This window comes from Cydia splendana, chromosome 2 (assembly GCF_910591565.1).
Source record: "Cydia splendana chromosome 2, ilCydSple1.2, whole genome shotgun sequence".
In the NCBI taxonomy this organism is placed as follows: Eukaryota; Metazoa; Arthropoda; class Insecta; order Lepidoptera; family Tortricidae; genus Cydia; species Cydia splendana.
Window position 1 is genome coordinate 28,054,729 of NC_085961.1, and position 18,958 is coordinate 28,073,686.

Genomic DNA, 18,958 nt, shown 5'->3' on the forward strand with positions numbered 1-18,958 from the left:
CCATTGTCATTTTTCACATATAAGCAAGGTTCAAGTTTAGACCTAGTATAACCATACTCGGTTAAGCAATCATCTACCCTCCTGTACCACGCCCTTGAGGATTGTTTGAGACCATATATGGCTCGCTTCAACTTAAGCACCTGTCCTTTACCTTCAGATGAAGGAAAGCCTTCTGGCTTCTCCATATAAATATCCTCCTCAAGATAGCCGTTCAGGAAAGCAGTAGTCACGTCTAAATGAGAAATATCTAAATTTAATTGAACCGACAAAGCAAATAAAAGTCTGAGAGTTGTATGCCTTACCACTGGCGCGAAGGTTTCGTCATAGTCCACTCCGTACTTCTGAGTATAGCCCTTGGCTACTAACCTGGCTCGGAACCGCACATTGCCCTCACTATCGTACTTCTTCTTAAGTACCCACTTGCACTTTACGACACTAGAGTCTTTTGGAACGCTGACAAGCTCCCAGGCCTGGTTGTCTTCGAAACTTTTCAACTCTTCTGCCATAGCTTGTCTCCATTGCTCTTTCTCTGGTCCGCGCAAAGCCTCTGATAGTGAAAGACCACTGGCATCATCCATCCTGCTAGCATCTGAACATAGATTTGAAATGCCATACCTTTCAGGCGCTTTTCTTTGTTCTGCTGTTCTCAGGACTGGACCGATCCTCTCAGGAGCAGGAACATTTTCAGGAACTGAAACACTCTCAGTTGTGGTATCTGCATCCTCATACTCACTAGGGTTCATTGACTCAAAAGATGAATCAGTCAAAGTTCTAGAAATATCTGGACTCTCATCCCCCACTGAACTTTGACACCCTACTTCAGCTTTTTGTATTGCTTGTTGTTGAACTTCAATTTGGCAATACTCTTGTTTTTCAAAAACCTTTACATCCCTCGCTGTGAAAAATGTTCTCTTTTCAGGATCGAAAAGTCTATATCCTTTGACCCCTTCTGGGTAACCCATTAGGATAGCTTCCTTAGACTTTTTCTGCCACTTCAACCTTTTCTCTTTGGGGATGTGGACCATGACAGTACTGCCGAAGATTCTTAGGTGACTTAGGTCTGGCTTTGTCCCTGTCCACATTTCAAAAGGTGTTTTGTTGTTCAATCCTGAAGCTATTGTCCTGTTCCGTAGATAAACTGCACAACTACACGCTTCTGCCCAGAATTCTGTGGGTAGCTCGGAGTCAAATAACAGGCATCTAGCCTTCTCACACACCACACGATTCTGGCGCTCGCACAACCCATTTTGTTCAGGCGTATAAGGGTTCGTCCGTTGATGCAGTATCCCATTTACCTTCAGGAACTCGCTGAACTTCTTGCTGCAAAATTCAAGACCATTATCACTCCTTATAATCTTGATCTTTTTGTCAAGTTCATTCTCAACTTTAGCTTTAAATTCTTTGAAACAATCCAGAGCTTGACTTTTCTCTTTCAAAAAATATATAAATGCCATACAACTATAGTCATCCACAAATAGCAGATAATATCGTGATCCTCCAAGAGATGTCACTTCCATTGGACCAGCTATATCCATGTGGATAACATTCAGTAAATTGTCACTTCTATTGCAATTATTAGGAAATGGCAGTCTGCATTGTTTGCCTTCACAACATACCTTGCATTTACTGATGTCAATCTTGTCGCTAATACTGAAACCTTCCACTGCATCCTTCATTTTCGTCATGTATGAGCTGTTAACATGGGCGAGACGACGGTGCCAAGTCTCGGCAGACACTGCCATAGCAACGTTGGTCGTATTTTCTGGCATATTCAATTTGTAAACGCCGTTTGTCAAAGTAGCCGTAGCAACAAGCTGTCCACTTCTGTTGTAAATCTTACAACCTTTCTTAGTGAAGTCTACTTTATTACCTTTCTTTATCAGTTGGCTTACAGATAACAGGTTCGTAGTTAAACTCGGTACACATAAAACATCTTCAACAGTTATGTCGAATTCACTGTCGGGAGTCACAGTCGTAATCTGTACGTTTCCGGAGCACAACACTGGCATACATGCCTTATTTGCTGCAACTATCTCGCGAGTAGCCGGCTCGTACGATGCATTCATAACCCAACTTTCATTTGCCGTAAAATGGGTACTAGCGCCGCTATCAATGTAGTAATCATTTTTCTTAAAGTCGGCACTTAAAAACACAGCACTGAATGCATTCGACTGTTTACGTGTACAATTTTTTTCGATATTTGGGCACTGATTTCGATAATGCCCCGGGACCTTGCATCGAAAGCATTTCACATTGACAGTTCTGACTTTTGACATTTCGCCGCCATCCTGTTTACCACAGACAATCTTTGTTTTATTCTTCTTGTTATATTGGTAACTTGACGTACTCGCGAACGCACTCTCAGTCTCGTTCCCATTCCTTGTCAAATTTGAATTTTTCTCTTCCATGTCTAAAAGTTTTGTTTTGATGGCATCTGTCGTGATAGAAATGCCGGAATGCTCTATTGCCATGATCATTGGGGAATATTTCTCAGGCAAACCTGCTAATAATAGCGAGCCGATCCATTCATCACTAATGGCAAAACCCGTACCACTTAATTTTTGACCATTTTCAACCATTTTCGTTACGTATTCTGTCATCGAAGTCGAATTTTCGAGTCTTATGGAAATTAAATTTCGCAACAACGTAATTTTTCTGGCGAAACCAGAGTCATCAAATAAGCTTTTGAGTTTAGTCCATAATTCAAACGTAGTTTTGATGCCTTTTACATGGACATACAAGGAAGGGTCGATTGTCAAAATCAATTTCGCACGGGCTTTTTCGTCATCTGCAACTTCTGTAGCTTCTGGCTTACGCGCAATAAACTTTTGCGTGCCCTCTAGGATAAGAAAATTCTCTGCAGCGAAAACCCATTCACAATAGTTCTCTCGGCCACGTAACTTGGGCACATTCGTCACATAGTTTGGTGACGACATCTTCGGATTTCTGTCACAGATCGCACTCACAATATATCACACACGATACACTATAAACTGGCAATCTAATACTTGACTAACCCCCCGTATTTATCACTTTAAATCGCCCATAACCTATAATTAATAAAATACGTGCATGTTAACCGAAGACTATTTATTGTGTGACAGAACGACATGACAGCAATTCATATAAAAACATATTTGGAACACCACAGTTCCATATTTAAATCAACACTGTAGATGGCGCTGCTGGATATCATAAAACTACACTAGCACCCTTCCCAAACTCCAAGGAACCAGGGACATACCGTCCGGTATCTTGCCGTCGTCTCTAGCCATGCCAGTTGGCTCCAGTAGAGCTGGCACGTTGACGGATGCAAGAGACCGCCGGATTATGTCATTCAGTGCGGCGTGTCTTGAAAAGCGGCCAGCACTTCTTTGACAGGATAGCCCGTGGTGTCCAAATTCATCGACTTCACTGCCGCAGGGGCACCTGTGTGGAGCACAGACGCGGACTCCAAGCCGAAGACAGGTCGCGATGCGGAGAGTGTCTGGTGTGAGGAAGGTTCCGGTGTTCGGTGAAGGATAGGAGCCAATCACCGGACTCCAGCTCCTTTGACAATTTGGATGAGTTGGGAAATCCTTGTTCGGGCAAGCACTTCACCAAGCTTTCTTAGCTTCGTCCAAGCCCGCAGTCTCATAGTTTGAGGGAAGTCCCCGTAGGATTTTACCTATGAGATTTGCGGAGCTGTGGACTGAAGACAAAAAAGCTGGCAAGGATACACTAGAAATTTTTCTGATCCCTAGCCCACCATGACGGATGGGTAGGGATGCTTGGGTCCAGGAATCGTCGCTGAGCTGAATGTTGAGAATGGATTCCAAATTGACTTAATAAGGTCATCTAAAGGTAAAATAATATTTTCGAATTTCCAAATAGGGCTGCAGCGAATGGCGTATGTCAATTTAGGGACAAAAAGGCAGAATTTAAGAATTGTAATTGCGTAGTGAGGACTTATTTCAAGAAGGCGGGTTGAAAAGATTTTGAATTTGGAAATTGAATTTTGTATATAGTTTGGAAAAGACTCTTCGAAAATAGGAGACCCTAGGAGGCAAAGTAACGAGTCACTTTTGTTAACTGTTTTTATGTTTGGAGTTAGGGTGTTGAAGTTTTGTTCAATATTGTTGTGATTAGGGATGGAATTTGGAATGTACAGTTCGCATTTGCTAAAATTTATTTCAAGGCCGATGTTCCTAAAATCGGTCTTGATTTTGGACAGGTCGGAAGTAACAATATCTACGTCACCTCCTAGGGTTCCATCATCTAGGTACCACACGTTAAATTTAGAATTTAGTTTTTTGATGATAGGGTTAATTGCCAAAGAGAATATTGCCGGCCCGAGCGGGTCACCCTGCTGACAGCCAACTTCTGAAGAAAGCACGTTTTGGCGATATAATAATTTTGTATGCGTAGGATAGAAGGAGATAGTTGTAAATTTCGGGTATGTTATGTTTTGTTTCTGTCAGCAGGGTGTCTCTGTTTACTGAATTGAAGGCATTTTCAATATCAATTTTGATCAACACCTCGGACGTCGTGTTAGAGAGGTAAGTGCGCAGGGAGTGTACGGCTGCTTCGCACCCCCCTTTGGTGCCAAATCCTAGTTATATTGGTTCGAAATGAGGTTTTAATTTAGATATTATGTGCCGGACTTCTAATTTGGATGCGAGACGCCGAAGTGTTGTACCAACGGCTATTGGTCTCACCCCTCCGTCTTTCTTGTTTAGAGCGATAAGGTTGGCGCCGAAAAGAATGCGGACTATATCAGGGTTAATGTTTCCTGTATACATTTTATTGATTAATTTTGTTATGGAATTTAGTAGCTGTTCGCCAGTATCGCCTGTTGAATATGAAATGAGGTCTTTCAGATGTTGGGGTGAGATTCCGTCTAGGCCTGGTGCGGATCCATTTTTAAAAGAAATGATGGCCTCGAGGGTTTCTTTACTATTGATTTGAAAACATACCTGGCTAGCCGTTGGCGGGTCGAGAAAATATGGGGTTGAAGGAGCTGGAGGGTGTTTAGTCTGTAAGGCCTGAAGGGTGTCTGGATTGTCTGGCGAGAGCGACTCGCTTGAAAAAAGGAGACGGGCTGCACCTTTTAAGTCTCCGTCGCTGATTTTGTTTTCAATATACTTTTGGCGGTTAAATAGTCCCGGGCTCCTTTGTGTGTTTGCTGCGGAGGGCGGAACAGTTTGATTAGAGCAGTTGTTTTTAATTTTTTGTGTAAGTGAGGTGTTAGTGTCGTCTTCATTAACGTGAAGCGTGCGGTATGAGAACAGTAATAGATTGTGCCAGTCATCGATGCTATTATTTTCTACGCATGAATCAATGAGATTGGAAAGATGGGTTGCAACTGTGATTCTGGCGCCACGCGGGACTCTTTTAACTACTGGGATACGATGTTTTAAGTTACTGAGATGAAGATGGAATGGAACTGTTGGATTGCTAGTGGTCAATGGTACGGGGCCGGAAGTGGTGGTGCTATTAGGAGTGATATTTTGAGTGAGGCAATTTCTGTGTGATTTCGTAAAATGTATATTAAGCCCTCTTACGGATTTAAAACTTTTAGTACAATGGCTGCATGTGAAGTTAGTCGAAGTGCTGTCGCCAGGTTGGGTTGAAGATTGCATCCACACTTATATAGTAAATAACTTATTTAGAATGATAAACTACCTATACAAAAACAGTGAGAGTAAACAGATGTAAATAAATTAAACAATTTGACACTGTCACTAATGGCAGTTTGACTTGCGAGCTGTGACGGGATGTGCGCAGAGATGTTGCGTTGAAGTTGCACGGTGCAAGAACTTGACACGGCGCAGGCGTATGCTTGATGTTGACTTTGCAACGCGCGCCGTCGGGCCAATAGCGTGGAGCACATATGTATACAAAGGGATTTCAATGATGGCGACCTTTCAAAATGCTTTTAGGCGAGAAGACAGCTCATTCATATGAGCGACTGTGTTCTTAATTCCTGCTGCAAACAATTGTATGTGTGAGTCACAAGTAAAGAAAACGTTTCTGACTAAAATTACACGCCCAACATCTTTTGTTGTATTTTTATAAGTGTTTCAAATACCTACTTTGTCGGTGCGTCATGTTTTCATTTCGAATTTTTTCGTGCAACCTATTCAGCGTAAGTGATCCTACTTATTATATCAATATACACGAATATCAAACCATTAACTGATTTTAAAATCAGAATAAGGCTCCAGTGTAACAATTTCCACATCATAATAATAATAATAATCATCGATCATTGTTCCGATAGTTGTGTCAGCGAACGGTCTCATAGCGAAGAGTCTCGACCAACACCTAGAGAGACTCTCGCTGGGTGGTTGGATCAAGGGTCAGATGCAGAAGGCGGTAATATTGGACACGGCGCGTATAGTACGTCGGTTCCTCACATTGCGGCCCTGACCACCGGCAGCTTGGGCCAAGCTCCGCTGCCGGCGGCACCCTAGGTTAGGTTTTTTATAATGTGTTTATATGTATTTTTTATTGTTTTGTAAGTGTTTTTATATTTTACTTTTATATTCATATTATAACAAACCTAACTTAAGACGATAAATAAATAAAGATAATAATAATAATAATCGCAAAGCTGATCTGCTTCAGGGGGGGCAACAATCGCCCCCGAGTAATGCGCTTTGTGAACCAGGCGTTCGCGGGGACGGATATCAGGCCCCGCGACTACATGGCCAATGTCACAGAGCGCATCGACTTTCTAAAGCAGAAAGTCTATGCATGGGCAAACCGTATTCGCCGCTACAGAGAGCGTGTGGATCGATTCCAGCAGAATCGCCTTTTTCAAAGTGACCAAAGGAAGGTGTACCGAAAGTGGGAGGAAACCAACCTTCGTACGCCCGACACGCGGCCGCCGGATGCTACTGCCATGACTGACTTCTGGCGTAGCATCTGGTCGGTGCCTGTCGGACACACCGAGGGGAGTTGGATGACTGTTGTCGAGCGTGAGTGCGAGTCCATCGAACCTATGGGGGCAGTCACCATCAGCCCCGATGACGTGAGTTGTGCCATCCGCACGGCCCAGAACTGGAAAAGTCCTGGGCCGGATGGATTGCACAACTTCTGGCTAAAGTGGTTCCGATGCTCGCACTCGCGCTTGGCAGCACAATTTCAACAAGCCCTCGAGCTTGGTTCTCTCCCACCTTCCTTAACAACTGGTGTCACCTTCCTGCTCTATAAGTCCGGTAGTACCACGGAAGCGAAGAACTACAGACCCATCACATGCTTGCCTACACTATACAAGCTCCTTACATCCATCTTGAGAGCAAAAATCAACGCGCACATTGTTGCAAACAATATTCTGGCTTCCGCTCAAAATGGATGTAGGGTTGGGTCCCGTGGTACTAAAGAGCTCCTCCTCATAGACATGACCATCTGCCAACAAATCCGGCGGAACAAGGGGGCCCTCTCAGCCGCTTGGATTGACTACAAGAAGGCCTATGATTCGGTGCCTCATTCATGGTTGGGGAGGGTCTTAGAGTTGTATAAAGTTGATGCAGCTTTGAGAGCCTTCCTAAGCACGTGTATGGGGCAGTGGACCACAGTCCTTCGTCAACCAGGAGGCGGGGATGACCGCCCTGGCCCGCAGGATTTTATAAGGATTGAGCGAGGAATCTTTCAGGGCGACAGTCTGAGTCCCCTGTGGTTCTGCCTAGCTCTGAATCCCCTCAGCACCCTGCTGAAGGATTTGGGACTAGGTTGCCGGCTTCAGAGAGAGGGTGAAGTCATTTCTCACCTCCTGTACATGGATGACCTCAAATTATTTGCACCAAATAGCCAAGACTTGTTGGAGCTACTGAAAACCACCGAAGTCTTCAGTAGTGCCATCAACATGGAATTTGGTGTCGATAAATGTGCGGTTATGCATGTACAGCGGGGGAGGGTTGTAAATTCAAGAAATTTACAACTCTCTGAGACAATGTCTTTCAGATCTATCTCTGAATCAGAAACCTATAAATACCTTGGTATGTCACAGTCGTTGGGTATTGAGGACGAGGGTATTAGACGGTCGGTGAAGGAGCGCTTTTTCAGTCGGCTCACAAAAGTCCTTAACAGTCTTTTGTCAGGAGGCAACAAAGTGCGCGCCTTCAACGCCTGGGTAATGCCCCTACTCACATACTCCTTTGGCATACTAAGGTGGACTCAGACCGAGCTGGACGCCCTGGATCGGAGGGTCCGATCACTGCTCACCACACATCGCATGCTACACCCACGCTCGTCAGTTATGAGATTGTACATCCCTCGGAAGTGTGGAGGCCGAGGCTTCCTAAATGCCAAGGATCTCCACAACCGCGAGGTGTACAATCTCAGGAATTATTTCCTTAACAACGAGTGTGGGATGCATCGTGATGTGGTGGCAGTAGACAGGAACCTAACGCCGCTCTCCTTGGCAAACGAGAACTGGCGCAAACCTGTGGTACTAAGTACTGCGGATCGCAAGGCGGCATGGGAGAGTAAGGTGCTACACGGGCGGTTCTACAAGGCCCTCACGGGACCCGACGTGGACCTGCTCGCGTCGGTGAACTGGTTACGATTCGGGGACCTCTTCGGAGAAACCGAGGGTTTTGCCTGTGCAATTGCGGACGAAGTGATGATGACGAACAACTATCGGAAATATATCCTGAAGGACGGTACGGTCGACATTTGTCGGGCATGCCGCGGTCCCGGAGAGTCACTCAGGCATATCATTTCTGGTTGTTCTCATCTTGCTAACGGCGAGTACTTGCACAGACATAATCTCGTAGCCAGGATTATTCACCAGCAACTTGCTCTTCTATACGGCCTTGTGGACCGCGAAGTACCGTACTACAAGTACTTACCTGCGCCTGTTCTCGAGAATGGTCGTGCCACGCTCTATTGGGATCGATCTATCATCACTGACAGAACTATTGTAGCCAATAAGCCTGACATCGTGATAATAGATCGATCGCAACGTCGGGCCGTGCTCGTTGACATCACCATCCCCCATGATGAGAATCTCGTGAAAGCCGAGAAGGACAAGTCCAGTAAGTACCTAGACTTGGCTCACGAGATAACCGCCATGTGGGATGTTGATTCGACGATCATTGTCCCGATAGTCGTTTCAGTGAACGGTCTAATAGCGAAGAGTCTCGACCAACATCTTGAGAGACTCTCGCTAGGTGGTTGGATCAAGGGTCAGATGCAGAAGGCGGTGATCTTGGACACGGCGCGGATAGTCCGCCGGTTCCTCTCTCTGCGGCCCTGACCACCGGTAGCTTGGGCTCTGCCCCGCTGCTGGCGGCACCCTAGGTTAGGTTTTTTATAATGTGTTTATATTAATTTTTATTGTTTTGTAAGTGTTTTTATATTTTACTTTTATATTCATATTATAAATAACCTAACTTAAGATGAGAAATGAATAAAGATAATAATATTCTTTATTGTGCACAATGAAAACATGATTAAATACAGCAAATTAACATAAATAAAAAACTAAGCAACAACAGGCGGTCTTATCGCTAAAGAGCATCATCATCATTTTACTCGCGTTATCCCGGCATTTTGCCACGGCTCATGGGAGCCTGGGGTCCGCTTGACTACTAATCCCGAGAATTTTAGGCACTGGTTTTTACGAAAGCGACTGCCATCTGACCTTCCAACCCAGAGGGTAAACTAGGCCTGATTGGGATTAGTCCTCATAGATGGCTGAGATGATATAAGTTCCGAAAAACTCATTGGTACGAGTACGAGGGGTTTGAACCCGCGACCTCCGAAATGAAAGTCGCACGCTCTTACCGCTAAGCCACCAGCGCTTCCAATTCTTGTCACAATTTCCACATAACTTGCTTCAATTCCCGACCTTGTTAAATTCATTCCGTCAACATCCCTCTGTACAAACAGCAACACTCCTAACTCTACAAATCGGTGGACCTTATTACAAACGGCATAAGGTCCACCGATGTACAGTTAACAGTGTGGACGATTGTACGAGGGCCGCAAATATGTCTACATTACTTTATCTACCGACAATCTCACTAATTCTGGTACCGTAATAAATTATTATGACGTCAGCCCGTTGTAATGGAGGCAACCCTAATCTCACTCTAAGGTTAAGCAGAATGAATTGTGTGTAAGTTATAGATATGAACTAGGGTTGTGTTGTGTAATTTTTGTGGATGGATAGAAAAAAGATCATAGGATTAAACTATAGAACTTGTTGCTTGGAATCTTGCCTACAAAGCTGGATCCTATCCTATTGCCTATCAAATCCCGATATATATGTAAGATATATGTACTTATTTATATATATTTTACTTGGGTATATAATGTATCGTCGTTTGATTAACTACAGCATATGCTTCATCGACCTTGCTGAGGGACCTAATACCTGTTTTTATTATTTACTGTACAGTCGGACCAAACTAACTCTGACCAGACTTTGCAGTTGCAAAGTGTAACAGTGCCAACATATACGTATTATTCCTACCAAAATATGACGTTTATAGTGCGAAGTGTCACTTTGCGCCTGCATGTTTCCGCCACGGCAGACGATGTGGTGGAATATCTTCGCAATTAGACCCGTTACGAGTTGAAAGTGTTCCAGCTGCGATCGCGTCATTACGTGCACTTCAGCTCGTTTGTGGTGCGCGTGCCGCGGCCGCTGCTGGAAGCCATCGCGAGCACGGACTTCTGGCCGAAGGGTGTGATATTTCGGCGGTTCCGTGCGAATCTACCGAATCCTACACCAGAGCAAGTGACGCCGCAACAGAAAACTGCGTCACGAAAATGAGTTTTTAGTATTTAAGATTTTTTTATTGTACAAATACATATATGTTAGTTTGTAAGGTATGTATCTATGGGCCTTAGTAACCTGAAAATAAATGCTTTTCATTTCATTTCATTTCATTTGTTCTATTAAAGTCGGTACAGAATTAGCTTAGATGAATTCTAATAATATTAGCAGGTGTTTCAACTTAAAACTTGACATTGAACCATCAATTATTCCTAATTACCCCGTGAACCCTTAAACCGGGTTGAGAAATAAGCCCGGGCCCCTAACCTATAAAAATAAAACCGAATGACGCGTAAAGCTGCAACGACCACTCAATCACTCGGAACACCTGCCGACATATTGTTCTTTCAGCGGAGACACAGACTACGACACGTAGACTCCGAGTTTATGGCGAGCATCGCGCACTGCAGTGTCTGAACTACTCGGAACTCCTGCTGACATAAGGTATTGTTCTTTGAGAGGAGACACAGACGACCATCCACAGACTCCGAGTTTATGGCGAGCATCGTGCACTGCAGTGACTGAACTACTCGGAACTCCTGCTGACATAGGTATTGTTCTTTGAGCGGAGACACAGACGACCATCCACAGACTCCGAGTTTATGGCGGGCATCGTGCACTGCAGTGACTGAACTACCTACTCGGAACTCCTGCTGACATAGGTATTGTTCTTTCAGCGGAGACACAGACTACGACACGTAGACTCCGAGTTTAAGGCGAGCATCGCGCACTGCAGTGACTGAACTACTCGGAACTCCTGCCGACATAGGTATTGTTCTTTGAGCGGAGACACAGACGACCATCCACAGACTCTGAGTTTATGGCGAGCATCGTGCACTCCAGTGACTGAAATACTCGGAACTCCTGCCGACATAGGTATTGTTGTTTGACCGGAGACACAGACTACCACCCACAGACTCCGAGCTTATGGCGTCGCGGACGATCAGCGAACTAATAGACGTAAACCCGGATGACGCGCAAAGCTGCAGCTGCAGTAATACACTCAATTAATTGGAGTACCTGCGGACATACCTATTGTCTTTCAGCGGAGGCATAGATTATTAGAAATATATTCCCGAAGGCTTATTCTGAGTAGAATAACTGAGAATTTGTAGATTTATAACGAGTATGATCTGTCAGCGTTAACAGTGATATTTCTCTAACCAGAAATGTCACTTTTGACAGCCGACAGATATCAAAAACAAATATCTACTTCCTTAAGTTACTAAAATCAGAATGAGCCTCCTATTGCTGCTGGGAACATTGAAATAGTGAGTTACCAGGAATGCTGGTAATATGACCCTATAATGGGAGGTAACATGACCATAGTGTAGGCTGAGACATAGTTAATCCTAGCATAGTTAAACGTCTAGTGAGCTCTTAGAGAAAGTTACCAAAGAGTTAACATTAGATGGCACATTCAAATAATTTGCCTAAAATGCTTGTAGATATGATGCTTTAGGTAAATTTACTTTTGTGCCTGTGACAGCGGTCAGGCAAGCCCGTTTATAAATAATGCAGTTCAAGTGACAGTTTTAACACACAAATAAGTTAGGTACCTGTAAAAATAATGTTTAGCGCCGTCTACTGACTGACAATAAAAGTGCACCACGAGTCGTATAGGTACTCGTATGACCCGTCTAGTCAAATGATCTGTGAAACATTTGAGTTACATAATAGGCCAATCAATAACACATTTCCACCGCCTTTTTCCTGAAAACGCATGTAAATAACTCCCTTCATCCTTCAGGCAATATAAATAATAGTTCCCTTTATCGTTGAAATCGCTGTCCGTATGTAAGAAATCTTTAAAATATTGTAGCATTTCGTAACAAGGTCAGAACCAGACGATACGCTTTATAGGGACAGTATTATGCAAATAGACCCAGAGCGAATCTGTAGAACCCAGCGACCTATTTTGTATTTATAAGGGTCGGGTTTATTTTAGGTTTTACTGAAATTCATCACAATAGATATCAACTGAAGGTCTGGTATTTCAAGTAGGTACATACTTTTCTATGACTTTAATTAAGCTATCCTTGTCAAGCCAAGCAATGAAGATTCTTTTAGTAAAAGTCGGTCAACTAAATACGTAATGGCGAAAATAAGAATTTTAACCGTTAATAATTGATGAAAAACGATGAAACACTAATGTGCCCTGTTAACAGCTGTAGGGAACAGTCAAGTTAACTGAGTGGTTGTCGTTAACTATTTTATTTATCTAACTCATCTTAGATTCGAATTACGGATGAAATAAAAAAAAACAAAAAAAATATGTATTTACTTAAATATTAGATCGTATTAGACTTACACCCTGTATATCTAATTAAGAAGGAAGCTACCATACATAGATATAGTTCTTATCTGCCTTAACGATATTGAAACCAAACTTAGGTTCGTTAAGATTTTATCAGTGGCTTAATAAAACTTCGCCCATTGTTAGCAGGAACTTGGTCTACCGCGGAGTAAGTTTCCGGAATAAACGTAGGATTTTATTTTATTAAAGAGAAAGTTTTTCCAGCTCATTAAATTTAAAATATTATTCTATGAGCTGGTATGTTTGCTGGCAAGTATTTAATGTGACTGTCGTGTTACGAGTATGCCTACTTACTTACTTACTGCTGTGGCGCAACGACCCGAAGTGGATCTTGGTCTCCGACACCAAAGACCGCCATGCTACTCTGTCCAAAGCCGTTTCTGTCCAGTCGACGGCGCCGAGTTCGCTAAGGTTTTTCTGCACTTCGTATCTCCAGCTGTACCTAGGGCGTACAGACGGTCTTCGGCCACTTGGTACTCCATAGTATGCCTACTCAGAATCATTTAAAACAGCGGTCGGCAACCTTTTAGCAACCAAGGGCCAAATAGCAGTTAACGAAGTAGACGCGGGCCGCACTTTGTTAATATTTATGACTTTATCAGACATTGTCATTAGTCAATATTTCATACAAAATAGCCAGGGAGGCTCGCGGGCCGCAAGTGAGAGGTTCGCGGACCGCATGCGGCCCGCGGGCCGCTGGTTGCCGACCGTTGATTTAAAGGACTCATCAAAATTCTGCCCGAGAGGCCGATTCTGTATCAACAATTTGTTAAGGTTTTGATCTCGTATTGGAGCGTGTGAAATGTACTGCGAGCCGTGTCAACGTCGTCTCATAAATATGTATCCAGCGAGTTGCGCTTGTAAAAATACGTCAATGAGAACTCTCACTAAACTATGTTAAAAAACCGAGCAAGTGCGAGTCGGACTCGCCCACCGAGGGTTCCGTAATTTTTAATATTTGTTGTTATAGCGGCAACAGAAAAACATCATGTGTGAAATTTTCAACTGTCTAGCTATCACGGTTCATGAGATACAGCCTGAACAGACAAACAGACGGACAGTGGAGTCTTAGTAATAGGATTCCGTTTTTACCCTTTGGCTACGGAACCCTAAACACCAGCTGATATATATCATTTTTAGGGTTGTTTGAATATTAACTTTATGTCAAGACATTTACATTTAAAATTTCATTGAGCCCATTTGGGCCGCTACGGGTAGGGGCTAGGGGGTAAATGAGAAGTTAAATAACATTACATTTATTTACCTGTTACTTGTATTTGCCTTTAGTTTATACGAGTACTACAGTCCAGTGTTGGGCATTCAAGAATAAAATCATTATTTGAATAAGAATTCGAAGGAATAAAAACATCTGACGACCGGTCTGGCCTAGTGGGTAGTGACCCTGCCTGTGAAGCCGATGGTCCTCGGTTCGAATCCCAGTAAGGGCATTTATTTGTGTGATGACACAGATATTTGTTCCTGAGTCATGGTTGTTTTCTATGTATTTAAGTATTTATATATTATATATATATTATCGTTGTCTGAGTACCCACAACACAAGCCTTCTTGAGCTTACTGTAGGACTTAGTCAATCTGTGTAAGAATGTACTCTAATATTTATTTATTTATTCTCTTTATTTATTTTTCGTCTTAAGTTAGGTTTGTTATAATATGAATATAAAAGTAAAATATAAAAACACTTACAAAACAATAAAAAATACATATAAACACATTATAAAAAACCTAACCTAGGGTGCCGCCGGCAGCGGAGCTTGGCCCAAGCTGCCGGTGGTCAGGGCCGCAGAGTGAGGAACCGACGTACTATACGCGCCGTGTCCAATATTACCGCCTTCTGCATCTGACCCTTGATCCAACCACCCAGCGAGAGTCTCTCTAGGTGTTGGTCGAGACTCTTCGCTATGAGACCGTTCGCTGACACAACTATCGGAACAATGATCGTCGAGTCAACATCCCACATGGCGGTAATCTCGTGAGCTAAGTCTAGGTACTTGCTGGACTTGTCCTTCTCGGCCTTCACGAGATTCTCATCATGGGGGATGGTGACGTCGGCGAGCACGGCCCGGCGCTGCGATCGGTCTATCAGCACGATGTCAGGCTTATTGGCGACAATAGTCCTGTCAGTGATGATAGATCGATCCCAATAGAGCGTGGCACGACCATTCTCGAGAACAGGCGCAGGTAAGTACTTGTAGTACGGTACTTCGCGGTCCACAAGGCCGTATAGAAGAGCAAGTTGCTGGTGAATAATCCTGGCTACGAGATTATGTCTGTGCAAGTACTCACCGTTAGCAAGATGAGAACAACCGGAAATGATATGCCTGAGTGACTCTCCGGGACGGCGGCATGCCCGACAAATGTCGACCGTACCGTCCTTCAGGATATATTTCCGATAGTTGTTCGTCATCATCACTTCGTCCGCAATTGCACAGGCAAAACCCTCGGTTTCTCCGAAGAGGTCCCCGAATCGTAACCAGTTCACCGACGCGAGCAGGTCCACATCGGGTCCCGTGAGGGCCTTGTAGAACCGCCCGTGTAGCGCCTTACTCTCCCATGCCGCCTTGCGATCCGCAGTACTTAGTACCACAGGTTTGCGCCAGTTCTCTTTTGCCAAGGAGAGCGGCGTGAGGTTCCTGTCTACTGCCACCACATCACGATGCATCCCACACTCGTTGTTAAGGAAATAATTCCTGAGATTGTACACCTCGCGGTTGTGGAGATCTTTGGCGTTTAGGAAGCCTCGGCCTCCACACTTCCGTGGGATGTACAATCTCATAACTGACGAGCGTGGGTGTAGCATGCGATGTGTGGTGAGCAGTGACCGGACCCTCCGATCCAGGGCGTCCAGCTCGGTCTGAGTCCACCTTAGTATGCCAAAGGAGTATGTGAGAAGAGGCATTACCCAGGCGTTGAAGGCGCGCACTTTGTTGCCTCCTGACAAAAGACTGTTAAGGACTTTTGTGAGCCGACTGAAAAAGCGCTCCTTCACCGACCGTCTAATACCCTCGTCCTCAATACCCAACGACTGTGACATACCAAGGTATTTATAGGTCTCTGATTCAGAGATAGACCTGAAAGACATTGTCTCAGAAAGTTGTAAATTTGTTGAATTTACAACCTTCCCCCGCTGTACATGCATAACCGCACATTTATCGACACCAAACTCCATGTTGATGGCACTACTGAAGACTTCGGTGGTTTTCAGTAGCTCCAACAAGCCTTGGGTATTTGGTGCAAATAATTTGAGGTCATCCATGTACAGAAGGTGAGAAATAACTTCACCCTCTCTCCGAAGCCGGCAACCTAGTCCCAAATCCTTCAGCAAGGTGCTGAGGGGATTCAGAGCTAGGCAGAACCATAGCGGACTCAGACTGTCGCCCTGAAATATTCCTCGCTCAATCCTTATAAAATCCTGTGGGCCAGGTCGGTCATCCCCGCCTCCTGGTTGACGAAGGACTGTGGTCCACTGCCCCATACACGCGCTTAGGAAGGCTCTCAAAGCTGCATCAACTTTGTACAGCTCTAAGACCCTCCCCAGCCATGAATGAGGCACCGAATCATAGGCCTTCTTGTAGTCAATCCAAGCGGCTGAGAGGGCCCCCTTGGTCCGCTGGATTTGTTGGCAGATGGTCATGTCTATGAGGAGGAGCTCTTTAGTACCACGGGACCCAACCCTACATCCATTTTGAGCAGAGGCCAAAATATTGTTTGCGACAATGTGCGCGTTGATTTTTGCTCTCAAAATGGATGTAAGGAGCTTGTAGAGTGTAGGCAAGCATGTGATGGGTCTGTAGTTCTTCGCTTCCGTGGTACTACCGGACTTATAGAGCAGGAAGGTGACACCAGTTGTTAAGGAAGGTGGGAGAGAACCAAGTTCGAGGGTTTGTTGAAATTGTGCTGCTAAGTAGGAGTGCGAGCATCGGAACCATTTTAGCCAGAAGTTGTGCAATCCATCCGGCCCAGGACTTTTCCAGTTCTGGGCCGTGCGGATGGCACAACTTACGTCATCGGGGCTGATGGTGACTGCCCCCATAGGTTCAATGGACTCGCACTCACGCTCGACAACACTCATCCAACTCCCCTCGGTGTGTCCGACAGGCACCGACCAGATGCTACGCCAGAAGTCATTCATGACAGTAGCATCCGGTGGCCGCGAGTCGGATGCACGAAGGTTGGTTTCCTCCCACTTTCGGTACATCTTCCTTTGGTCACTCTGGAAAAGACGATTCTGCTGGAATCGGTCCACACGCTCTCTGTAGCGGCGAATACGGTTTGCCCATGCATAGACTTTCTGCTTTAGAAAGTCGATGCGCTCCGTAACGTTGGCCATGTAGTCGCGGGGCCTGATATCCGTCCCCACGAATGCCTGGTTTACAAAGCGCATTACTCGGGGGCGATTGTTGCCCCCCCTGAAGCAGATCAGCTTTGCGATAAGAGTCCTAAAAGAGCTGATACGTCGCTCGATCCGTATTTGCCATGCGGGGGCACCTCCGGCGGTCCTAGGTGCACGTTCAGAGTCCGGAAACTTGACTCGTGCAACACGGCACGCCGCGATGGCTCCGCAATACATGATCGCGTGCGTATCATCTAAATCTTTACTAGTCCGCAAATATGGCTCTAGTAAAGCGTTTAGGGCTCCCATTAGCGCTAGATTGTGTCTATTCATAGGCAAACGTGGTAATCGTGGCCTAGTATCGGGTGTGGAGCGGTACCGCGTAATCGCCTCGTCCAGAGTCCTCCTCAGTTGCTCATTGGCTGTACTACCCACACTCTGCGCGAACTCCTCCTCGTCGGCACTGAGATCTACCCGCGGCGCCCCCGGTGCCTGGTCGGGTGCCGGCACCGGATCCGGCGACGTGGCGGGCGGATCCCGCGCCGAGGTAGAAGCTGCGCGAGCAGAGAGAGCCTCCAGGCGAAGCCGATCAAGTGTCGAGTCATCCAACCGCTTTTGCCGCTGGATGACTCGCACCTGATCCGATAGTCGTTGCGCAGTCACGTCGATGGTCGGTTCGAGGGCCTGAAACAGTGGAAGCATTCGGACACGGTACGCGCATAAGTTGGTTCCCCCCTCTGTAGCCCCATAGTAGGCGCGCATGACGTTCTCATTAATGGTTTGAGACCATCGCATGCGACGCACTACACCACCGGCAGCGGGAGCCGTGGGCGGGGCAGGATGTCCCGCAGGCCCCAAGCGTGCCGACAGCGGTGGCCGCCCGCGCCGCGCAGGTGGTCGTGACGGCGGTGGCGGCGGCCCGCACTCATCGCTCGACTCGCTGGTGTCGGGCGCGGTGGCGAATTCATCGCCCGACGACGATTGCGAGGAGACGGATGATGCGGACGGGGGTGGTGGGCGTGCGTTTCGTGGAGACGCTAGTTGAGCTCGTGTTTTGCTTCTCGTTTGCATTTTCTTTCACAGGGAGTTTTGTCGTACATGTTAGGACATCATATTCTATGGCCAATTATAACCCTTATATATATGTAGTCTTGGGTTATATTTTTCATAAAAATAATGTAGAAAGCAACATGTAAATACAAAATCTAGAAAATAATTTGAGAAAATTTATAAAAACACGACTGACGTTGACAGCGTCTTTTTTTTTTTTTTTTTTTTTTTTTTTTTTTTTTTTTTTTTATTTATTTATTATTATTTTATCTCGATTTTATTCCCGTCAAAAATATTCAAATAATTTTGGTTGGGAATAATTCTTATGAGAAAAAATTGAATGAGAAATAACTTATTTTTAATCAAATAAATATAATCATGATTTTTATTAGAAATAATATTCCACGAATAAAAGTGTAGTCTGGGTACCGTATAGGTACTAATTACGTATAGTTAGGTATATTAGATG

General features: G+C 44.9%; 1 protein-coding gene across 1 annotated transcript in view; it reads left to right on the plus strand.

Moving 5' to 3' along the window:
- Window positions 1-7,807: 7,807 nt before the first annotated feature.
- Window positions 7,808-18,958, plus strand: part of LOC134806067 (uncharacterized) — a 127,199-nt gene continuing 116,048 nt past the window's right edge. Inside the window, exon 1 of the mRNA XM_063779326.1 lies at window positions 7,808-9,293. Within this exon, the coding sequence (XP_063635396.1) occupies window positions 7,850-9,244 (1,395 nt within the window). The 5' untranslated portion in view covers window positions 7,808-7,849 and the 3' untranslated portion in view covers window positions 9,245-9,293. The remainder of the gene's footprint in view (window positions 9,294-18,958) is intronic.